This window comes from Aethina tumida, chromosome 4 (genome assembly GCF_024364675.1).
Source record: "Aethina tumida isolate Nest 87 chromosome 4, icAetTumi1.1, whole genome shotgun sequence".
NCBI classification, from domain to species: Eukaryota; Metazoa; Arthropoda; class Insecta; order Coleoptera; family Nitidulidae; genus Aethina; species Aethina tumida.
The window spans coordinates 15,748,733-15,768,867 of NC_065438.1; the positions used below are offsets into that span (position 1 = coordinate 15,748,733).

Consider the following 20,135-nt stretch of genomic DNA (forward strand, 5'->3'; position numbering starts at 1 on the left):
TTTTTTTATATGGCTGTTTAAGCCAACAGAAATAGAAATAACGTGAAAATAAAATAATAAATCTCATTAACTTGATCTGAAAGATGAAATCTTATGGCTATTTGAATTTTTCACTCAATTATTTACTCAGGAACAGAAAGTTGTTGGCACCAAAATTGTTAGTGACCTCTGATATTACTAATAAGTACCCATCAATAAATTGGCAAAAAAAAGTAAACAAAAAATATGATGAAATGAAGAATAGAATTTAGAATCTGTGGCAGTGTTTACAATGTAATGGAAGGATATTTAAAAGTTCCTCAATATTTTAATCAGAATGAACTGAAAGATCTAAGAAACCTGAATCTCTGAAAAATGTCATTTAAATTATAAAAATGAATAATTAATTCTATATTTTATTTTTTTAAATGACTGTTTAAGCCAACAGAAATAGTAATGACGTGAAAATAAAATGATAAATCTCATTAACCAGATCTGAAAGATGAAATCTTATGGCTATTTGAATTTTTCACTCAATTATTTATTCAGGAACAGAAAGTTGTTGGCACCAAAATTGTTATTGACCTCTGATACTACTAATAAGTACCCATCAATAAATTGCCAAGAAAAAAGTAAACAAAAAATATGATGAAATGAAGAATGGAATTTAGAATCTATTGGCAATGTTTACAATGTAATGGAAGGATATTTAACAGTTCCTCAATGCTTTAATCAGAAAGAACTGAAAGATCTTATAAGAAACCTGAACCTCTCAAAAAAAAAATTAAATTATAAATATGAATACTTAATTCTACATTTTATTTTTTTATATGGCTGTTTAAGCCAACAGAAATAGAAATAACGTGAAAATAAAATAATAAATCTCATTAACTAGATCTGAAAGATGAAATCTTATGACTATTTGAATTTTTCACCCAATTATTTACTCAGGAACAGTAAGTTGTTGGCACCAAAATTGTTATTGACCTCTGAAATTACTAATAAGTACCCATCAATAAATTGGCAAGAAAAAAGTAAACAAAAAATATGATGAAATGAAGAATGGAATTTAGAATCTATTGGCAGTGTTTACAATGTAATGGAAGGATGTTTAACAGTTCCTCAATGCTTTAATCAGAAAGAACTGAAAGATCTTGTAAGAAACCTGAACCTCTCAAAAAAAAAATTAAATTATAAATATGAATACTTAATTCTACATTTTATTTTTTTAAATGGCTGTTTAAGCCAACAGAAATAGAAATAACGTGAAAATAAAATAATAAAACTCATTAACTAGATCTGAAAGATGAAATCTTATGGCTATTTGAATTTTTCACTCAATTATTTACTCAGGAATAGAAAGTTGTTGGCACCAAAATTGTTAGTGACCTCTGATATTACTAATAAGTACCCATCAATAAATTGGCAAAAAAAGTAAACAAAAAATATGATGAAATGAAGAATAGGATTTAGAATCTGTGGCAGTATTTACAATGTAATGGAAGGATATTTAAAAGTTCCTCAATATTTTAGTCAGAATGAACTGAAAGATCTAAGAAACCTGAATCTCTGAAAAATGGCATTTAAATTATAAAAATGAATAATTAATTCTACATTTTATTTTTTTAAATGACTGTTTAAGCCAACAGAAATGGAAATAACGTGAAAATAAAATGATAAATCCCATTAACTAGATCTGAAATATGAAATCTTATGGCTATTTGAATTGTTCATCCAATTATTTACTCAGAAACAGTACCCAAAAAACATGATGAGATGAAGACGCCTTTAAAACGTAATAGAAGAAGATTTAATTGTTCCTCAATGTTTTAATTAGAAGGAACTGGACAATCTCATAAGAAATCTGAAGCACTCAAAGAAGCCCGCCAAACTATAAATATGAATATTTAACTCTGTTGGCTATTTGAGTGTTTATAACGTAAAAGGAGGGGATTTAATGGTTCCTCGATATTTTAATCAGAAAGAACTGAACGATCTTATAAGAAATCTGAACCAAATAAGTCCCATATTATAAGTATAAAGATATTTAAATAAATTAACTCATTAACTAGATTTGAAATTATTGCTATATGAATTCAAAAAATTGTTGGCACCAATATGAGTTTTGGCCTGTAATGTTAATACCTAACAATAAATTGTTAAGAACAGAGTAAACAGAACAAAAAAAAACAAGATGAGATATAGACGAAGAGTCTAGAATCTGTTGGCTTTATAAACGTTATGGAGGATGTTGAAAAAATATTATTCGCACCTTCAAGTGAAATTGCGCATAACAGACTAAACAACGAGTTCTTTTATGCGACACATGTTCAAGATCAGTGTGTACCATCCACCAGCAAATATTTATTTATTTTTATTGCGTTAAAGTCAATAAGGACCAATTAGACTTCGCAAGTATGATATTTATGTGCACAACGGATACGTTATGGTCGTGTGCAGCTGCAAATCACACAGCAACGTTAAAAAAAAATGCAGTACTTACGACCTTCGAACGGTTCGGGAACACGTACCTGAAAAACAAATCAAACGTTTATGATCCATGATTCACATTTCATTTTAAAACCTCTGAAAGTGTGGTACCAGAAACGACGTGGCGTACTCGAAACGTTCCAGCACGGTACGACCGTGCACAAAATCCAGCAAATGCGATTTCTAAGAGACCAAAGAAAGACAATCGTGCTGCGTTGGGGTCACGTAGTTCTCCCAAGGCTAACCTGACTATTAATTTCGGTTAATCGGGAGATCGTCCAGCCGCGAGTCCAGGGAACGAGTGCCCCGCGATGTTTATGCCAGCGATAATTCCACGGATAAGCAATTAAGCGGTTCTGCGTCGCCGGATGAATGTCTCTCTTAACGCCGCGAAACGAGGGAATCGAAAATAAAAAGGACGTCTCGTGAAATCGATGCCGGAAATTGGTTCCGTTGACGCTGCTGTTGGTTTTGGTGTTCGATTGTGTGTGTTTGGAGTAAACATCGATATGTCGCATGTACTACCATTTACGATGCGGGGGGAAGCTTTAAAACTTCATTTGGTTTAGATTATTGCATTTCTAGTGGCTAATCAATGATATGCACTGTTAATGTAGGTCAGACCTATGCACTTATCTGCCGATAAATATTGATTTGTCGCGGGTGAAAACGTTTTCGCAAATAAACAATTGGTGAGTCACTTTTTTTGTTTGGGACAGTTTTAAAATTAAGTCTGTCTTAATATATTTTTATAGAAGATTTTCACACGGGTTATCCAAGTGTATTTATAAATGTTTATAAATAAACACGTTGTTTTTTAAAGCGTTTTAATCTTAATCTTTATTGAAAAATATTGATAGAGTATTTGATGTTTACATAAATAAAGTTTTAATGAGGAAATTTTGTTTGTTTGGTTTGTGGTGAGTAATTTTATGGACATCAGGCAATTTGAGTGGTTTCAAATTAGCTAAACACTTCAAATTACAATTTTCGTTAAATAAATATTAATTAATTTTTATAGACACATTACTAAATTTATATATTTATTTATAAAACAATATTACTAGAAGAGAAATTGTTTATAAAATTAATTCCATAATAAAATAAATTAAAGAAAATTCAAAGTCATTTCAAACATTAAATTGCAATTTTATACAATAATTATTTATATAATTATGTTAAATTATTAAGTAATAACAGTAATGATTCTAATAAAAATATATAATTTTCTAATTTTTCTATGTAATTTTATTATTATTCTTACAAACATTTCATTTACAAAAATGATTTAATAAATACAAAAAATTGTTAAAAAATATTTTTCTTAATTTTTAATATTATTTCTAATTTTAATTCTTCTTCTAATTTTTTATGTAATTTTATTATTACTTTCACAAATATTTGAGTTTCATTTAGAAAAATGATTTAATATATAAAAATTTGTAAAAAAATATTTTTCTTAATTTTTAATATTTTTTCTAATTTTAATTTTTCTTCTAATTTTTAATTATATTATTATTATTTTTACAAATTTTCGAGTTTCATTTAGAAAAATGATTTAATATATAAAAATTTGTAAAAAAATATTTTTCTTAATTTTTAAAATTATATTATTTAGTATTATATTATTTAATATTTTATTAGAATAGAATTTTATATAAAAGTACCAAATTAATTATTATAAATAAAAATATAAGATTTTATAATAGTCTTATTAATTTACTATTGATTAAAAAATTAGTTCTCTAATAAAATAAATTAAACAAAATTGAAAGTTATTTCAAATCTTAAAACTATAATTTTAATAACTATATAATTTTATTATTTTATTAACTAATAATTTCGATAAAAATTTATAATTTTCTAATATTTTCTTCAAATTTTATTTTTATTTTTAATATTCTTTCAAATATTTGAGTTTCATAATTAATAATTCAATTCAATATTTTTTATTTTTAATATTATTTAATACATACATACATTTAAATTTATATAAAAATACCAAAATAAATTATTATTATTACTATTTATAATTATAGAAAAAATCAAATATTTTTTAAAATTTTTGCACAGCAGAATATAATTAATAATTTTATACAATTCACAATTTTTAATTTAATATTTATATCTAGAATATCATTTTATATTAGGATATAATTTTAATATTAAATTTTGAAAACTATAAATAAAGATATAAAATTTTTAACATATTTAATAAAAAAATAATAATCAGAAACAAATAATAAAAATGTTACCAATTTTTCATTTTCCAGAACTATTTTAGCACATATTGATAATATTTTTGATATAAAATGAGTTAAATATTTAAAATATATTCATAAAAAATAATATTTCAAGATAATATTTGAATTACTTATTTTTTCAGCATAACAAAAAAAAAAGGAAATAGATTTTTTTTGAAATTTTAACAAATAGAATATTCTATTTTTTAAAAATAAATAAATACTGAGTCTCCACCAATATTACATTTATTTATGAATATCTAGAAATTATTTAAAATGTAGTAATTATTAAAAAAAAATATATTTTAAGGTAAAACATAAATTTTCAACATAGTTATAATATTATTAAGAAATTTAAATAATTCCATTACTATAAAAATAAAATTTCATAGATTTTTATAGTTAGTTTATATGTGTATGAATAACTCAAGAAATTATTTGAAATATATTAATTAATAGAAAAAAAATTAAATTACTCGTAAATTAATTAAATAATAAATAGTAATATTATATATAATATTATTATTGAGAAATTTCAAATAACACAAATAAATACAAATATATAAACTAATAAGATATAGTTTTATGAATGTATATTTTTTATATTATTATATAAAATTTTTTTATTCATTTAATTCAGGATTTTCAAAGTATCAAATTATATCATTATAAATTAATACATAAAGTTGTTAAAATACAATAAATAAAATTAAAATAAATAGAAAAATTTGTTATTAATATATTATATTAATAATATATTATTAATAATATTATTTTTTTCTTATTAGTAATAATAGGAATTAATAAAAACGTTTATGTTCTTAACAACAGTTTTCAAGAATGTTTTAATAAATAAATATTGAGTCTATTTTTTCTATACAAATTAGGGATTTTATTTATCTATGAATATATCAAAAAATATATATAAAATGAAGTAATTAATAAAAAAATAATTTTTTAAGGTTATATGTGAAGTAAATATTTTTTTACATTCAGAAATTTTAAATAACTCCATAAATATATCAGAAAACAAGAATTTTTTGCAGTTAGAATACTTATTAATTAATACTAATTAATTTTAAATTGTATCAATTTTATAATAATTAATTTTTTAAAATATATGATTATTTATAAGATTTCTTTTATTAGTATCAAAGTTATTATAAATTAATATATGAAGTAGTAATAATTATTGACAGTAATAAAAACGTTGATATATATGTATATTATTAACAATATTTCAATTTTCAAAACTGTTTTAATAAATAAATAAATAAATAAATAAATAAATATTAAGTATTTTTTTCTATAAATATTAGATAAGTATTGTTAAAATTTTAAATCTCAAGATGTAAATAACTAAACAAATATATATATATAATTTTTTTTACAATTAGAACATTTATATTAGGATATAAATATAATAATATAATATTAACAAAAATCTGAGAGAAAATAAATCTATTATAAATTAATGTATAATTTATTAATAAAATTTATTATTATTGTCACTATTAGTTACATAAACTATAAAAACTTTTAAATGTACATTGTAAATTTTTTTGTTTCCTGAACTATTTTAATAATTTAACATTAGTTTTATGTTTTCTACAATAATAAGTTATTATTATTATATTTTGTTCATTGGTTTGCATAAAATTTTGATAACTAACAACTAAAAAGACAGACAAACAAATAACTAATTGGATTTTTTTCTGCGACGTACCATTAATTATACTCTTTGAACACGGTACGAAATAGATAAGTCCCAACAGTTCACAAGTCACCACACTGCCAAAACGAAAAGTTAAGTTTATACCGTAAAAAATCACCACAAAGATATTTACTGGAAACCAATACCGCACAACGTAAACGCAAACTGCAATAGATCGGTCCCGACCGCGAGTTTAGTCCACATAAACCACGAAGGTGAGCTTAATCCAGTGCCGGTGGCTCATCCGGCTTTGGCGGCGGCCGATTCGCTGCAACACGCGGCGAAAACGGGTCTGCACTAACCGCGGGTGGTTTACTGAAACTCACCAACTCACCGGGTCCGCGATATCGACTGATCTATATCATTATCAGTCCGGTCCGGTGTTTCACTTCGCGATAAATATAAAAATGCGACGCGCTCGTATTTCGTGGATGTGTCCCGCAAATAAGTGGATTGGCGTATGCGGCTTTGAAAAGCTGATTGGCAGTAATATCCGGTTATCTCACGTAAAATATAACTTGTACATATTGAATTTGGCGATAATGATCATGACCTTCATTGTTACACGGCGTTAAATGGTAAATGTGATAAAGAAAAAATGGAAAAATTGGGGTTCATATACATTGATTATTTTTATCACCAGATGTACCGTTGACATATTTTATTAGATACGTCTCCTTTTTATGATTTGCAAATCTTCTAACTGATAAAATTTCATTAATAATTTACAGTACTATAAAATTTTATATTAATTAATTTTATAAAATAGTTTAATTTTATATATATATATATATATATATATATATATATATATATATATATATATATATATATATATGGTAATGTTGTGTTTGCGGTTGATAAGTATGAACCTATGCAGAACGTACGTCGCTATCTGACCGCTTTACTTCTAATTTGCGGGCGGTGTTGCCAATTTGTGTTATAAGTCGTATTTGGAGAAATTATAATTTATTTTTATTTGACATTATATCATGCCTTTGTTGTGGCAAATAATACGAAAGAAATGAAACGAAACAATAAATACGGAATTAAAATTTATTGTAAGAGAGGATATTGTTGTCTAATGCACTTAAGTATGGCATTGAAATGGTCCCCGTTTCGGAATTTATTTCTCCAAATAAATTCATGCATATATGAGAGAAATAAATCTTCTGTAGTTCCAAATTGGTGACGAAGTTTCCTTTTGCATCGCATCCACATGTTCTCAACATTTTGAGTGTGAACCATATTATTTTCAAGATGAACGAAATTTTGCTGTAAATATTTTCAAAAAAAAAAAAAAAAAATGGAAACCTAATGTAACCTAACCTGACCTATTTTTCATCAGTTTCAGTTCATCAAAAATAGAATATAAAAAAATTGTCAATAATGTAATTTGTCAATTTTTGATGAATTTTTGAAAATTTTGTAATTTTTATTAAATTTAATATTGACAATTTTTTTTGATGAACTTTCTGAAAAAATGTAGGTCAGGTTAGGTTATATTAGGTTTTTATTTTTTTTTTTTTTTTTTGAATATATTCTATTTCTGTTGAACTTATTGAGAAAAATAGGAACACAATATAAAAAAAATTGTTCATAAAAATTTCAATGAAAAATCTCATTAGTCAATATTTTTCAACTAAATCTTAATTTTTTACTTGTTGAAAAGATACTCTTCGGCGCGAGTACAATATTTTGAAAAAAATAATAGGAAGAATGTCTTTCTTTCTATTTTTTACAGCCAAAATTAGGAGCTGCGAGTCTAAACAATTAACAAAAGTTTTATATGAAACATAAAAGTAAAGCTAAACATTAAATATAATCTACAATTTGAAAGAAAAGTATACTAACCTAAATAATAATTAAATATACAATAAGTATTTAATTATTTAGGTATTATTAAAAGATGCTGTGATTAAATAAAAACTAGTTAGGAATTTTATATAAAATTTGGTACTTCATTTGAGACTCCAATTACCTCAAAAAATAACTTGTTTAAAATTTAAGAACGAAATAACAATGCTGAAAATAAACAAATAATAATAAGTACATTTTAATAGAATAGACATATGAAAATACCATTAACAAATAAAACTATGTAAAAATACAAATACACAAAACGAGGCACAAGACACAAAAGCGCAAAGACTAATAAGAAAATAATGAAATGAAATGTGAATGGCAACACAGCGTATGAAGCTCACGCCGGTTGTCGGTGACGTACGTTGGGGATATACCCATACTTATCAACCGCAAACACAACATTACCATATATATACCGTATCAAAAATGATGAGCGTGTCTACTCGCATATTGAGACGGAACATCAATACCCCTTTGTAAACAAAAAGGAAAGATATACATGCAATTATGTGGGCGGGCCGAACTGACTGGAGGGGATCATTTGGTTTTGCTGCGTTTAGCATGCGGTTCGTCTCCGCAGACGTTGTTTTTAGTATATTTTATTTAATTTTTGGGATACATTTTTATTTTGAAAAAAGTAGTTTATTTTTAGAATACTTATTTTTGTTTTTGATATACCCTCAAAAAATATTTCATTTTACAGATTGAAAATTATACAAAGTTACGGAATTTAAATGGAGCATCCGAAGAACTCGAACTACATCCCTACGCATACGGAGAGTTACTAAATGCATTCGCAAAGATTAATTTACATTGTGCGCCGGCGCGCACCAGCACGGCGCATTGTCTCTGAGAGTAGGGATTCTTACTACCGGGCAAAACTTTTCTCTCTTTGTCGTGCATCCATCTCTTACAACATCCAGACACGAAGAGCATTTTTCGTACGGTATATATTGGTTAATACATTTTTTAATTTAGAATTTATAGAAATATTGAAAAATCTTTCTAATAAATCTAATTTTTTGTTAATAGTAAATGTCACTGATGTATTTTTATATATAAAAAAAAATAATTAAAAACTAAATTTGCCATTATTAAATGTTGAATGAACAGAAAAAGTAGAAAAAAATGTGACATATATTTTGTTACTTTCAATGGAACACCACGTTTATTTTTAGATTTTTAATTCCCATATGTATGATTAAAAATTATTTTAATTCAACTTTCTACATTTATAACTGTAAAAAAAATTAATAATCTTACTGTAAACTAATGTAATCCATAAGTACATAAAAAAATACAATAAAAAAAATACAATAAATAATAATAATAACGAAATAGTTGAAAATAACGTTTAATTGAAAAACGAATGATTCGAGTATACATTTTAGGTTCAGTTATAAAATTATGAAATCTTTATTATATTAAAAAATTAAATTGTGAGTATGGTAACGTAATACATTTTTTAATTTAGAATTTATTGATATTAAAAAAAATCTAACTATTTATTTTACTTTTTTTATAGAAACGAATTAGTAAAGATCACTGATGTATTTTTATATATAAAAAAATAGTTGAAAACTAAATTTGCCATTTTCTAAATGTTAGAACAGAAAAAGGAATTGATTTGAAATTTTGAAATGACATAAATTTTGTTACTTTCACCCTGTATATCTTTACATTTTTAATTTTGACATATATTTTAAATAATATGGCTTTACCATATCCTATCTTAAATCTAATAGTTTTTGAGTTATTAATTTTTTTCAAAAATTTTGATAGAGATGGTCCAACAAAAACGTCTGTAAGGTCACCAATTTTGATGCTATAAACTTTATTTTTGGCAGATATGTTAACCATGAAATATCGTATAAGGAGCCATTATTTGTACCCCTTAAATTTTATACAGGGTGTTCATTATTTATGTTTGATTGTGTGCTTCTTAAATTATTAATAACCTTTCTATTTTCAGTGGAACACCATGTATGATTTAGAATAATTAAATTGAATATTAAAATACGTTTACATTGATAATAGGAATTTGAAAGAATTTCGAGTATATTTTATTAAGGCTGTTTGTCAGGTTAATTTAAAAATTATATTAATTTTGAGACAATTCTGTAGCTGATATGTTTTCATAAATAATTTATGTAAAATAATGCAATTATACGTGTATAAAAATTTTTTGATTAAAAAAAAATAATTTAAATTAAATTCATCAGTTTTTCAGACTAATTTTTTACAAAAATTCATTGGCTGATTAAAAATGTGAATATGTAAATATATTTTTTAACAATTCTGTACTTATTATACAAAATACATTATACAAAATAATTATTTCTATTCATTGATAGATAGTGTATTTATAATTATGCACAAGTTTCAAATTAGGTTCAAAATGAAGGAAAGAAAAATACACGAATTTATTTATATATTAACAAAAATGAATAAATTTATCATTGTCTAAATGAATTGCCCAAAAGAGAAAAAATTACTATAATTTAGGCACAACTGTATTAGCAAAAAAAAAAAAAAATTAAAAATAGTTTACATAATTTTAATGTGACCCATTGAATAAAACATGAAAAGAAAAATAATAATTGTCACTACAAATTCCTTGAAATATTTCCCGCATATGAAACACTTTAGAGAAAAAATCAACCTCCCTCACTAAGTTAACCGGAATGACTCCACCCTCACTTCTTTCATCCTTGTCTAACTCTCATCAACATGTGTTTCTTTCTCTTTCTCTCTTAGGTCAAATGCAAAATTTGATTTTTAAATTAATTAAATGTAAAAAAGACGATTCCAACTTCAGGAACACTTGACAACTGTCATAAATATACAATAAAACATTAAAATTACAATTACAATTATTGTATTTTATAAGTTTTATATTAGAATTCTTTATGTTATAGTCTTAACGGTGTATTAAGTAAATTGTTTATATTTCTTTAAATATTAGGGTATATAGACCTAATACACTAACTAAAATATAAAACACCAATTACTAGTGGCGGAAGTGAAATTTTAACTTTCTACAATTGTAACTCATTTAATTTTGTTCCTATCGTAACGAATTTGGTGCCATTTGATGTATAATTTACTCACGTTTCTAACGAAATGTAAGGAATCGTTTATTTACTGTAAACTAATCTAATAATATTGTATAAATAATATAAATAATATAGGAAATACCTGAATATGATGTGAACCTAATAAAATTAATAATTGTGGCTAAAACGTCGTTAATATATTTCTCAAACATCAAAAACCAATTTTTTCCCCTTTCCACTCTAAAACAGCAATTCTAAGAAATAACAATTAAAAATGGCGGCCACACAAATATGCACAGCTCACTTAGATGGCGCATCCGCGGATCGCTACTTTCGTCCTTCTCAAACACTGAGGAACATGTATGTCTTTCTCATTCTTTCTTACACTGTCAAAATACAAATTTTGTGTCCAATAGATTTAAATGGAGGATTTTGTACATTTAAGCTCAGTTACTAAATTAAGCATTAAAACTTTATAAGTTTAATAATATATAATGAATTCTACATTAAAAATTATGGATTAATTTGAATTCTTACGCATGCGTATTAGGGATTCTTTATACTCACCTAATGTATAACATTATTAAATTTTATTTAGTGATTCATTTGTGGAAGTATTAATAATAATTTAGTTTAAATAATATTAAAACAGCTATTTGAAACTAATTTGCAACAATTAATGAATATTTATGTGATAACATATATTTTATATCAATATAGTTCAAATTAAATGTAAATAAATTAAATAGGTCACTCGTGTGTGTATCGTTTCCAGGAATCAAAACAACAGGTGTTCTGCAGTTCCATTGGTCGACCGGTTACCAAGTGCATTTCTAAGGGATTTCGATGGAAACAAGAGTCCGCAATTTTTACTCGATATTTCGACAATTTTAATAAACGACAATTTTTATAAACATGTTCTGAGGTGTTTTACGTATACTTTGAGTGATTTTAACACTGGATTTTATGAGAATTTGGACAGAATTTTAACGGTAAATTAGTGTAATTCATAAGTATAAACAAATACATGTACATACCATAAATAATTGACACATTATACGAGATATTTGAACACAACATGACACTATATTAGAAAACAACTGATTGCCACTGCAAATCCCACCGAAATGATTCCTAAACACCGAATATTCTAGTTTTACTCTTTCTTCTCTCAAAAATTGCAATTCTAAGAAATACTATTAAACGCAGCCACAAAAAACAGCGTCGTTATTTTGACCGGCGAGGCTCCGCCCCCCGCATCTTTCATCCTTCTCCAACTCCCATAAATTTGTATTTCTTTCTCTTTCACTCTCACACGATCAAATGCAAAATACATGTTTTCAATCGAACAGAGAATCCAGTCTTCGTTATTTTAGGTTCAGTTACAAAATTGTAAAATTATTATTATTTAAACCTTTGACAATTGTTACAAGTGTATGTTAAACAGTTTTGTTTTGGTGGACTGGTTACCAAGTGTATTTCTAAGGGATTACGATGGAAACAAGAGTCCGCTATTTTTACTCGATATTTCGATAATTTTAATAAACATTTTATTGTTTTAACTTTATAAACGTGTTCTGTGGTGTTTTACGTATACTTTGACCGATTTGAGTGATTTTAATACTGGTTTTTATAAGAATCTGGACACAATTTTTACGGTAAATTAGTGTAATTCATAAGTATAAACAAATACATGTACATACCATAAATAATTGACACATTATCACACTAAAATAGAAAAATAATAACTGCCAATTCAAATCGTACCGAAACGCTTCCAAAACGCCGAATATTCAAATTTTATCCCTTCTTCTATAAAAAAATACAATTCTAAGAAATACTATTAAATGCAGCCACACGAAACAGCGTCGTTATTTTGACCGGCGAGGCTCCGCCTCCCGCATCTTTCATCCTTCTCCAACTCCCATAAATTTGTATTTCTTTCTCTCCGTCAAATGCAAAATGCGTATTTTCAATCGGATAGACAAATCAGTCTTCGTATATTTTAGGTTCAGTTACAAAATTGTAAAATTATTATTATTTAAATCTTTGACAATTGTCTCAAGTATATGTTGTGTGTTTCGTTTGGTCGACCGGTTACCAAGTATATTTCGACAGAAACAGGAGGCGTACTTACTCGATTTTTGTCATTTTTAACGACATTTTATAGTTTTAACTTAACGTAAATGTGGTCTGTGATGGTCTGTGCTTCCTTCAACTGAATTGTGGCATATTAACACTGGATGGATTATGAATATGAAAATATATCGGGTATGTTGCTTTGAGTCTGCTTATTGGGTGATTTTGGGAGTTAATTTTATTGTGGATTAATTTGAACACAGGCGCATGCGTATGAGGGATTCCTTACATCTATTTAATGTGCAATAATGGCGTACTTAGTCGATTTTTGTCAATTTTAACGAGCGTTTTATAGTTTTAACTTTGTAAATGTGTCCTGAGGTGGTCTGTGCTTCCTTCAACTGAATTGTGGCATACTAACACTGGATGGATTATGAATATGAAAATATATCGGGTATGTTGCTTTGAGTCTGCTTATTGGGTGATTTTGGGAGTTAATTTTATTGTGGATTAATTTGAACACAGGCGCATGCGTATGAGGGATTCCTTACATCTATTTAATGTGCAATAATGGCGTACTTAGTCGATTTTTGTCAATTTTAACGAGCGTTTTATAGTTTTAACTTTGTAAATGTGTCCTGAGGTGGTCTGTGCTTCCTTCAACTGAATTGTGGCATATTAACACTGGATGGATTATGAATATGAAAATATATCGGGTATGTTGCTTTGAGTCTGCTTATTGGGTGATTTTGGGAGTTAATTTTATTGTGGATTAATTTGAACACAGGCGCATGCGTATGAGGGATTCCTTACATCTATTTAATGTGCAATAATGGCGTACTTAGTCGATTTTTGTCAATTTTAACGAGCGTTTTGTAGTTTTAACTTTGTAAATGTGTCCTGAGGTGGTCTGTGCTTCCTTCAACTGAATTGTGGCATATTAACACTGGATGGATTATGAACATGAAAATATATCGGGTATGTTGCATTGAGTCTGTTTATTGGGTGATTTTGGGAGATAATTTTATTGTGGACTAATTTGAACACAGGCGCATGCGTATGAGGGATTCCTTACATCTATTTAATGTGCAATAATGGCGTACTTAGTCGATTTTTGTCAATTTTAACGAGCGTTTTATAGTTTTAACTTTGTAAATGTGTCCTGAGGTGGTCTGTGCTTCCTTCAACTGAATTGTGGCATATTAACACTGGATGGATTATGAACATGAAAATATATCGGGTATGTTGCATTGAGTCTGCTTATTGGGTGATTTTGGGAGTTAATTTTATTGTGGATTAATTTGAACACAGGCGCATGCGTATGAGGGATTCCTTACATCTATTTAATGTGCAATAATGGCGTACTTAGTCGATTTTTGTCAATTTTAACGAGCGTTTTATAGTTTTAACTTTGTAAATGTGTCCTGAGGTGGTCTGTGCTTCCTTCAACTGAATTGTGGCATACTAACACTGGATGGATTATGAATATGAAAATATATCGGGTATGTTGCTTTGAGTCTGCTTATTGGGTGATTTTGGGAGTTAATTTTATTGTGGATTAATTTGAACACAGGCGCATGCGTATGAGGGATTCCTTACATCTATTTAATGTGCAATAATGGCGTACTTAGTCGATTTTTGTCAATTTTAACGAGCGTTTTATAGTTTTAACTTTGTAAATGTGTCCTGAGGTGGTCTGTGCTTCCTTCAACTGAATTGTGGCATATTAACACTGGATGGATTATGAATATGAAAATATATCGGGTATGTTGCTTTGAGTCTGCTTATTGGGTGATTTTGGGAGTTAATTTTATTGTGGATTAATTTGAACACAGGCGCATGCGTATGAGGGATTCCTTACATCTATTTAATGTGCAATAATGGCGTACTTAGTCGATTTTTGTCAATTTTAACGAGCGTTTTGTAGTTTTAACTTTGTAAATGTGTCCTGAGGTGGTCTGTGCTTCCTTCAACTGAATTGTGGCATATTAACACTGGATGGATTATGAACATGAAAATATATCGGGTATGTTGCATTGAGTCTGTTTATTGGGTGATTTTGGGAGATAATTTTATTGTGGACTAATTTGAACACAGGCGCATGCGTATGAGGGATTCCTTACATCTATTTAATGTGCAATAATGGCGTACTTAGTCGATTTTTGTCAATTTTAACGAGCGTTTTATAGTTTTAACTTTGTAAATGTGTCCTGAGGTGGTCTGTGCTTCCTTCAACTGAATTGTGGCATATTAACACTGGATGGATTATGAACATGAAAATATATCGGGTATGTTGCATTGAGTCTGTTTATTGGGTGATTTTGGGAGTTAATTTTATTGTGGATTAATTTGAACACAGGCGCATGCGTATGAGGGATTTCTTACATCTATTTAATGTGCAATAATGGCGTACTTAGTCGATTTTTGTCAATTTTAACGAGCGTTTTATAGTTTTAACTTTGTAAATGTGTCCTGAGGTGGTCTGTGCTTCCTTCAACTGAATTGTGGCATATTAACACTGGATGGATTATGAATATGAAAATATATCAGGTATGTTGCATTGAGTCTGTTTATTGGGTGATTTTGGGAATTAATTTTATTGTAGACTAATTTGTACTCAAGCGCATGCGTATGAGTGATTCTTTATATCTATTTAATGTTCAATAATGGCGTACTTAGTCGATTTTTGTCAATTTTAACGAATTTTATAGTTTTAACTTTGTAAATGTGTCCTGAGGTGGTCTGTGCTTCCTTCAACTGAATTGTGGCATATTAACACTGGATGGATTATGAATATGAAAGTATATCGGGTACGTTGCATTGAGTCTGTATATTAAGTGACTTTGGGAATTAATTTTATTATGACATTTGTATTAAACAAAACATATATTAATACTTTTTAAGTTGCAAATTTAACACCACATATTTTTATAGTTCTTATAAATTATTTATGGTAACAATTAAAAAAAAAATTATGTTTAATTTAATAATATATTTATGTATTTTGCTTCTAGAAATTAAAACATGGTATAATAAATAGTACAAATTCACGAAATAGTTGAAAATAACGTTTAATTCAAAAATAAAAATAATAATCGTCCGCACAATTTCGTCGAAATATTTCTCAAACAACAAAAATGCGATTTTTACCCCTTCTCCTCACTAAAACGGCAATTCTGACAAATAACAATTGAAGGCGTTGCCCACACAAATTTGCACAGCTCACTTGACAGGCGCATTCGCGGATCGCTACATCCTTCCTTCTCTAACACTCATGAACATGTATGTCTCTCTCTATCTTTCTTAAACGGTCAAATGCAAAAAATGAATTTTGTGCAGAATAGATTCGAACAGAGGATTTCGTTTTTTTATAAGTTCAGTTACTAAATTGAGAATGTGTGTTAAAATCAAAAAATATTTGTTTCACTATTTTACAGTAGAGTAAATTAAGCAGTTTTAGGTAAATGTATTGAAATTTAGTAATAAATGATATGATGCTTGAAATATTATTGATTAACATATATTATTAAATTTTATTTAGTGTTTAATTTTTGTATCTTAACCAGATTTTATGATCTTAATTCATTTGTGGAAATATCAATAATAAGGTAATTGAAACTAATTTGCATAAATTAATATACTAAAATGAATATTTATATAGTTCAAATTAAATATGTTAGCTTACGTCATCACCTTCACCGATGGACCGATGCGACGTGCTCACATCTATTTAGACTAGTTTTGTTTTATAAGCAAATCTGAAGTATTTGTTTACATTTAATATTCGGGGCAGTTCTTAAGAAAGAACCAGGCAGTCAAGCTTTAGATGTCGAGGGTTAAAGTACGTTTGTTGTAATAAAGCGTATTATTGTGAATTTAGTGTTTTAATCCAACTAAAAAGACAGATTAACAGTCGCTAATCTATCATCAGAAGTGGGATATCTTCTCGTGAATTTCCGGAAGAAAGGACCTAAAAAAATATTTTTTTTTTTTTGTGTTTCTTTGTGAACGAACAAACAATAGTGAAAAACACAAACGCGCAGTGAGTCCGAACGTTGTGAACATTACCGAAAGTGCATCGGAGAGAGACTAGCAGCAAGAAAGTAACAACAGATTCCAAAAACAAAACATGGAAATTTTATCGACAATGGCCAACGCCCAAACTACTCAAGCAACATTGAAGATGGCTGCGCAGAAGGTTTAAGTGTGGCTGCAGCGCAGTTTCGACTTGTAAGATTTAGAAATTGCATTTGAGGAATATGACTTGAATTTGTCAGGAATGGACGAGTGGGTTACGAAAGAAATAAAAGAACAACCGAATGCCGTTTGATCTCATAAACTCTCCATCAGATTATCAGAGCGCCATCGTTAAAGCCCTTGGACCACTTAAAGACGATATTGCGTTTGTTTATGTTGATGATGTGTTGTGCCCTCTCGACCCATTCAAGAATGTCTTAAGAACTTAAGAAAGGACATTGACGCCCTTAAATATACAAAAATGTAACTTTTTCCAAACATCTGTGAAATATTTAGGTGTGATCGAAAAAGGACTGACTGGATATTTTAGACATCTTGTGAAAAACTTTGGAACTTTAACAGCACCGATATTTACACTGTTACGTGAGGGAAAATCTTTTGAATGGACATGTAAATGTGAAAATGTGCGATTGACTTCTTATCCGATTTTCAACATTTTTGATCTGGAATTGTCAACCGAACTACATACAGAAGCAAGTTCGTTAGGATTAGATGTCGCTGTTAGCTGTCGAATAGAGGAAAGTTGAAACCAAAGTATCACGGACCCTTTGAGGTAACGCATTGTTTACCTAATGAGAGGTACGCACTCCGAAGGATTGGCAGCCGAGGTAGAACTACAATAGCGGCACATGAACAGTTACGAACCTGGCCAGATACAGAAATTCTATAAGGTATGATGGATATAGATTTATTTAATAAGATTGATGTGTGAATGTGTGTAAAGATCCCTGCTTAGTAGGCTGTTTAAGGTCCCTGTGTATCAGGCTATATGTGAAGGTCCCTGCTTAGTAGGCTATGATTAAGGTCCCTGCTCGGCAGGCTATTTTTAAGGTCCCTGCGTCGCAGGCTATGTTTGAGGTCCCTACTTTGCAGGCTATGTTTAAGGTCCCTACTTTGCAGGCTATGTTTAAAGGTCCCTGCTCGGCAGGCTATGTTTAAGGTCCCTGCTCTGCAGGCTTAGATTGTTGTGTTCTGTGTCTGTGAGACAAGCGGGTAATAGACCTGGTAGTGGTTGAACCGCCTCTGAGCTCCTGGCTAGAATATGGTATCTTTTGATAGCACTTGAGAGTCATGGGTGTAACAGACCTGTTGATGGTTGAGCCGCCTCTGAGCTTCTAGTGGTTGTTAACTGTGCCACATAACAGTCTATTTTGTTAAATGAAATAAGGTTTAGACTTAGTTCTTCGAATATATTTTGAGCTTGTACTGCTGTTATAATGTTTACAGATTACCGGTGTCAGGTGAATCTTTGCAAAACTGTGGAAGGGTCGAGGACGCCCCACATGTCAGGAAGGCCGTGTTAGCTTACGTCATCACCTTCACCGATGGACCGATGCGACGTGCTCACATCTATTTAGACTAGTTTTGTTTTATAAGCAAATCTGAAGTATTTGTTTACATTTAATATTCGGGGCAGTTCTTAAGAAAGAACCAGGCAGTCAAGCTTTAGATGTCGAGGGTTAAAGTACGTTTGTTGTAATAAAGCGTATTATTGTGAATTTAGTGTTTTAATCCAACTAAAAAGACAGATTAACAGTCGCTAATCTATCAAATATAAATAAATTAAATAAGTGACCCGTGTGTGTATCGTTTTCAGGAAACAAAACAACGGGTGTTCTGTTGTTCTATTGGTGTAAAGGAATTTCGATGAAAACAATTTTCGACAATTTTAACGAGCATTTTATGGTTTCAACTTTGTAAATGTGTCCTGTGGTGGTCTGTCTCTTGGATGGATGAAAATATATCAGGTATAGTTACATTGAGTCTCTTTGTTAGGTATTTTTGGGAATTAATTTTATTGTGACATTTGTATTAAAAAAAAAAAACATTTATTAATGCTTTTTTAAATTACAAATTTGAAACCATCATAACCATGAATTTGTTATGATGGCAACTAAAAAACAAATATATTTAATTTAATAATATATTTATATATTTTGTTTTTAGAAATTAATAAAAAAATTAAACATTTAATTGAAAAATAAAAATAATGATGGTCTGTAAAACTTCGTTCAAATATTTCTCGAACAACAAAAATGCGATTTTTCCCCTTCTCCTGTCTAAAACAGCAATTCTGAGAAAAACAATTGGAGGCGTTGGCCACACAAATTTACACAGCTCACTTGACAGGCGCATCCGCCGATTGCTATTTTTGTCCTTCTCGAACCCTCATGAACATGTATTTCTTTCTTTTTCCTTCTTATGTGAGTAAATGTGTGGAAACGGAAAGAAAAATTAACGGACATTTAAATTTACTGCTATATTTATTTTTATCAATCATTTTAAATGAGTATAATTGAATAAACAACGATTAAAAATAGGAATCTAAAAATATTGTAATTTAATGTTGCTGAATGTGATAAAAAATTGCTTTAATTCAACTTTCTACATTTATAACTGTAAAAAAATTAATAATTTTACTATAAACTAATATAATCTATAAGTACAATA

At 28.3% G+C, this 20,135-nt stretch overlaps 1 protein-coding gene across 7 annotated transcripts in view; it reads right to left on the bottom strand.

Moving 5' to 3' along the window:
• LOC109604404 (tensin-1) overlaps nucleotides 1-20,135 on the bottom strand; it is a 293,281-nt gene that overhangs the window by 99,474 nt on the left and 173,672 nt on the right. Inside the window, exon 3 of one of the 7 annotated variants that reach the window (XM_049965850.1) lies at nucleotides 2,483-2,510. The exons of 4 other annotated variants lie outside the window; for them this stretch is intronic. In XM_049965850.1, coding sequence (XP_049821807.1) covers nucleotides 2,483-2,510 — 28 coding nt within the window. Of the gene's footprint in view, nucleotides 1-2,482; nucleotides 2,511-6,438; nucleotides 6,706-20,135 lie in introns of those variants that run through there. 2 more of the 7 variants (XM_049965851.1, XM_049965855.1) reach the window with 2 other exon arrangements.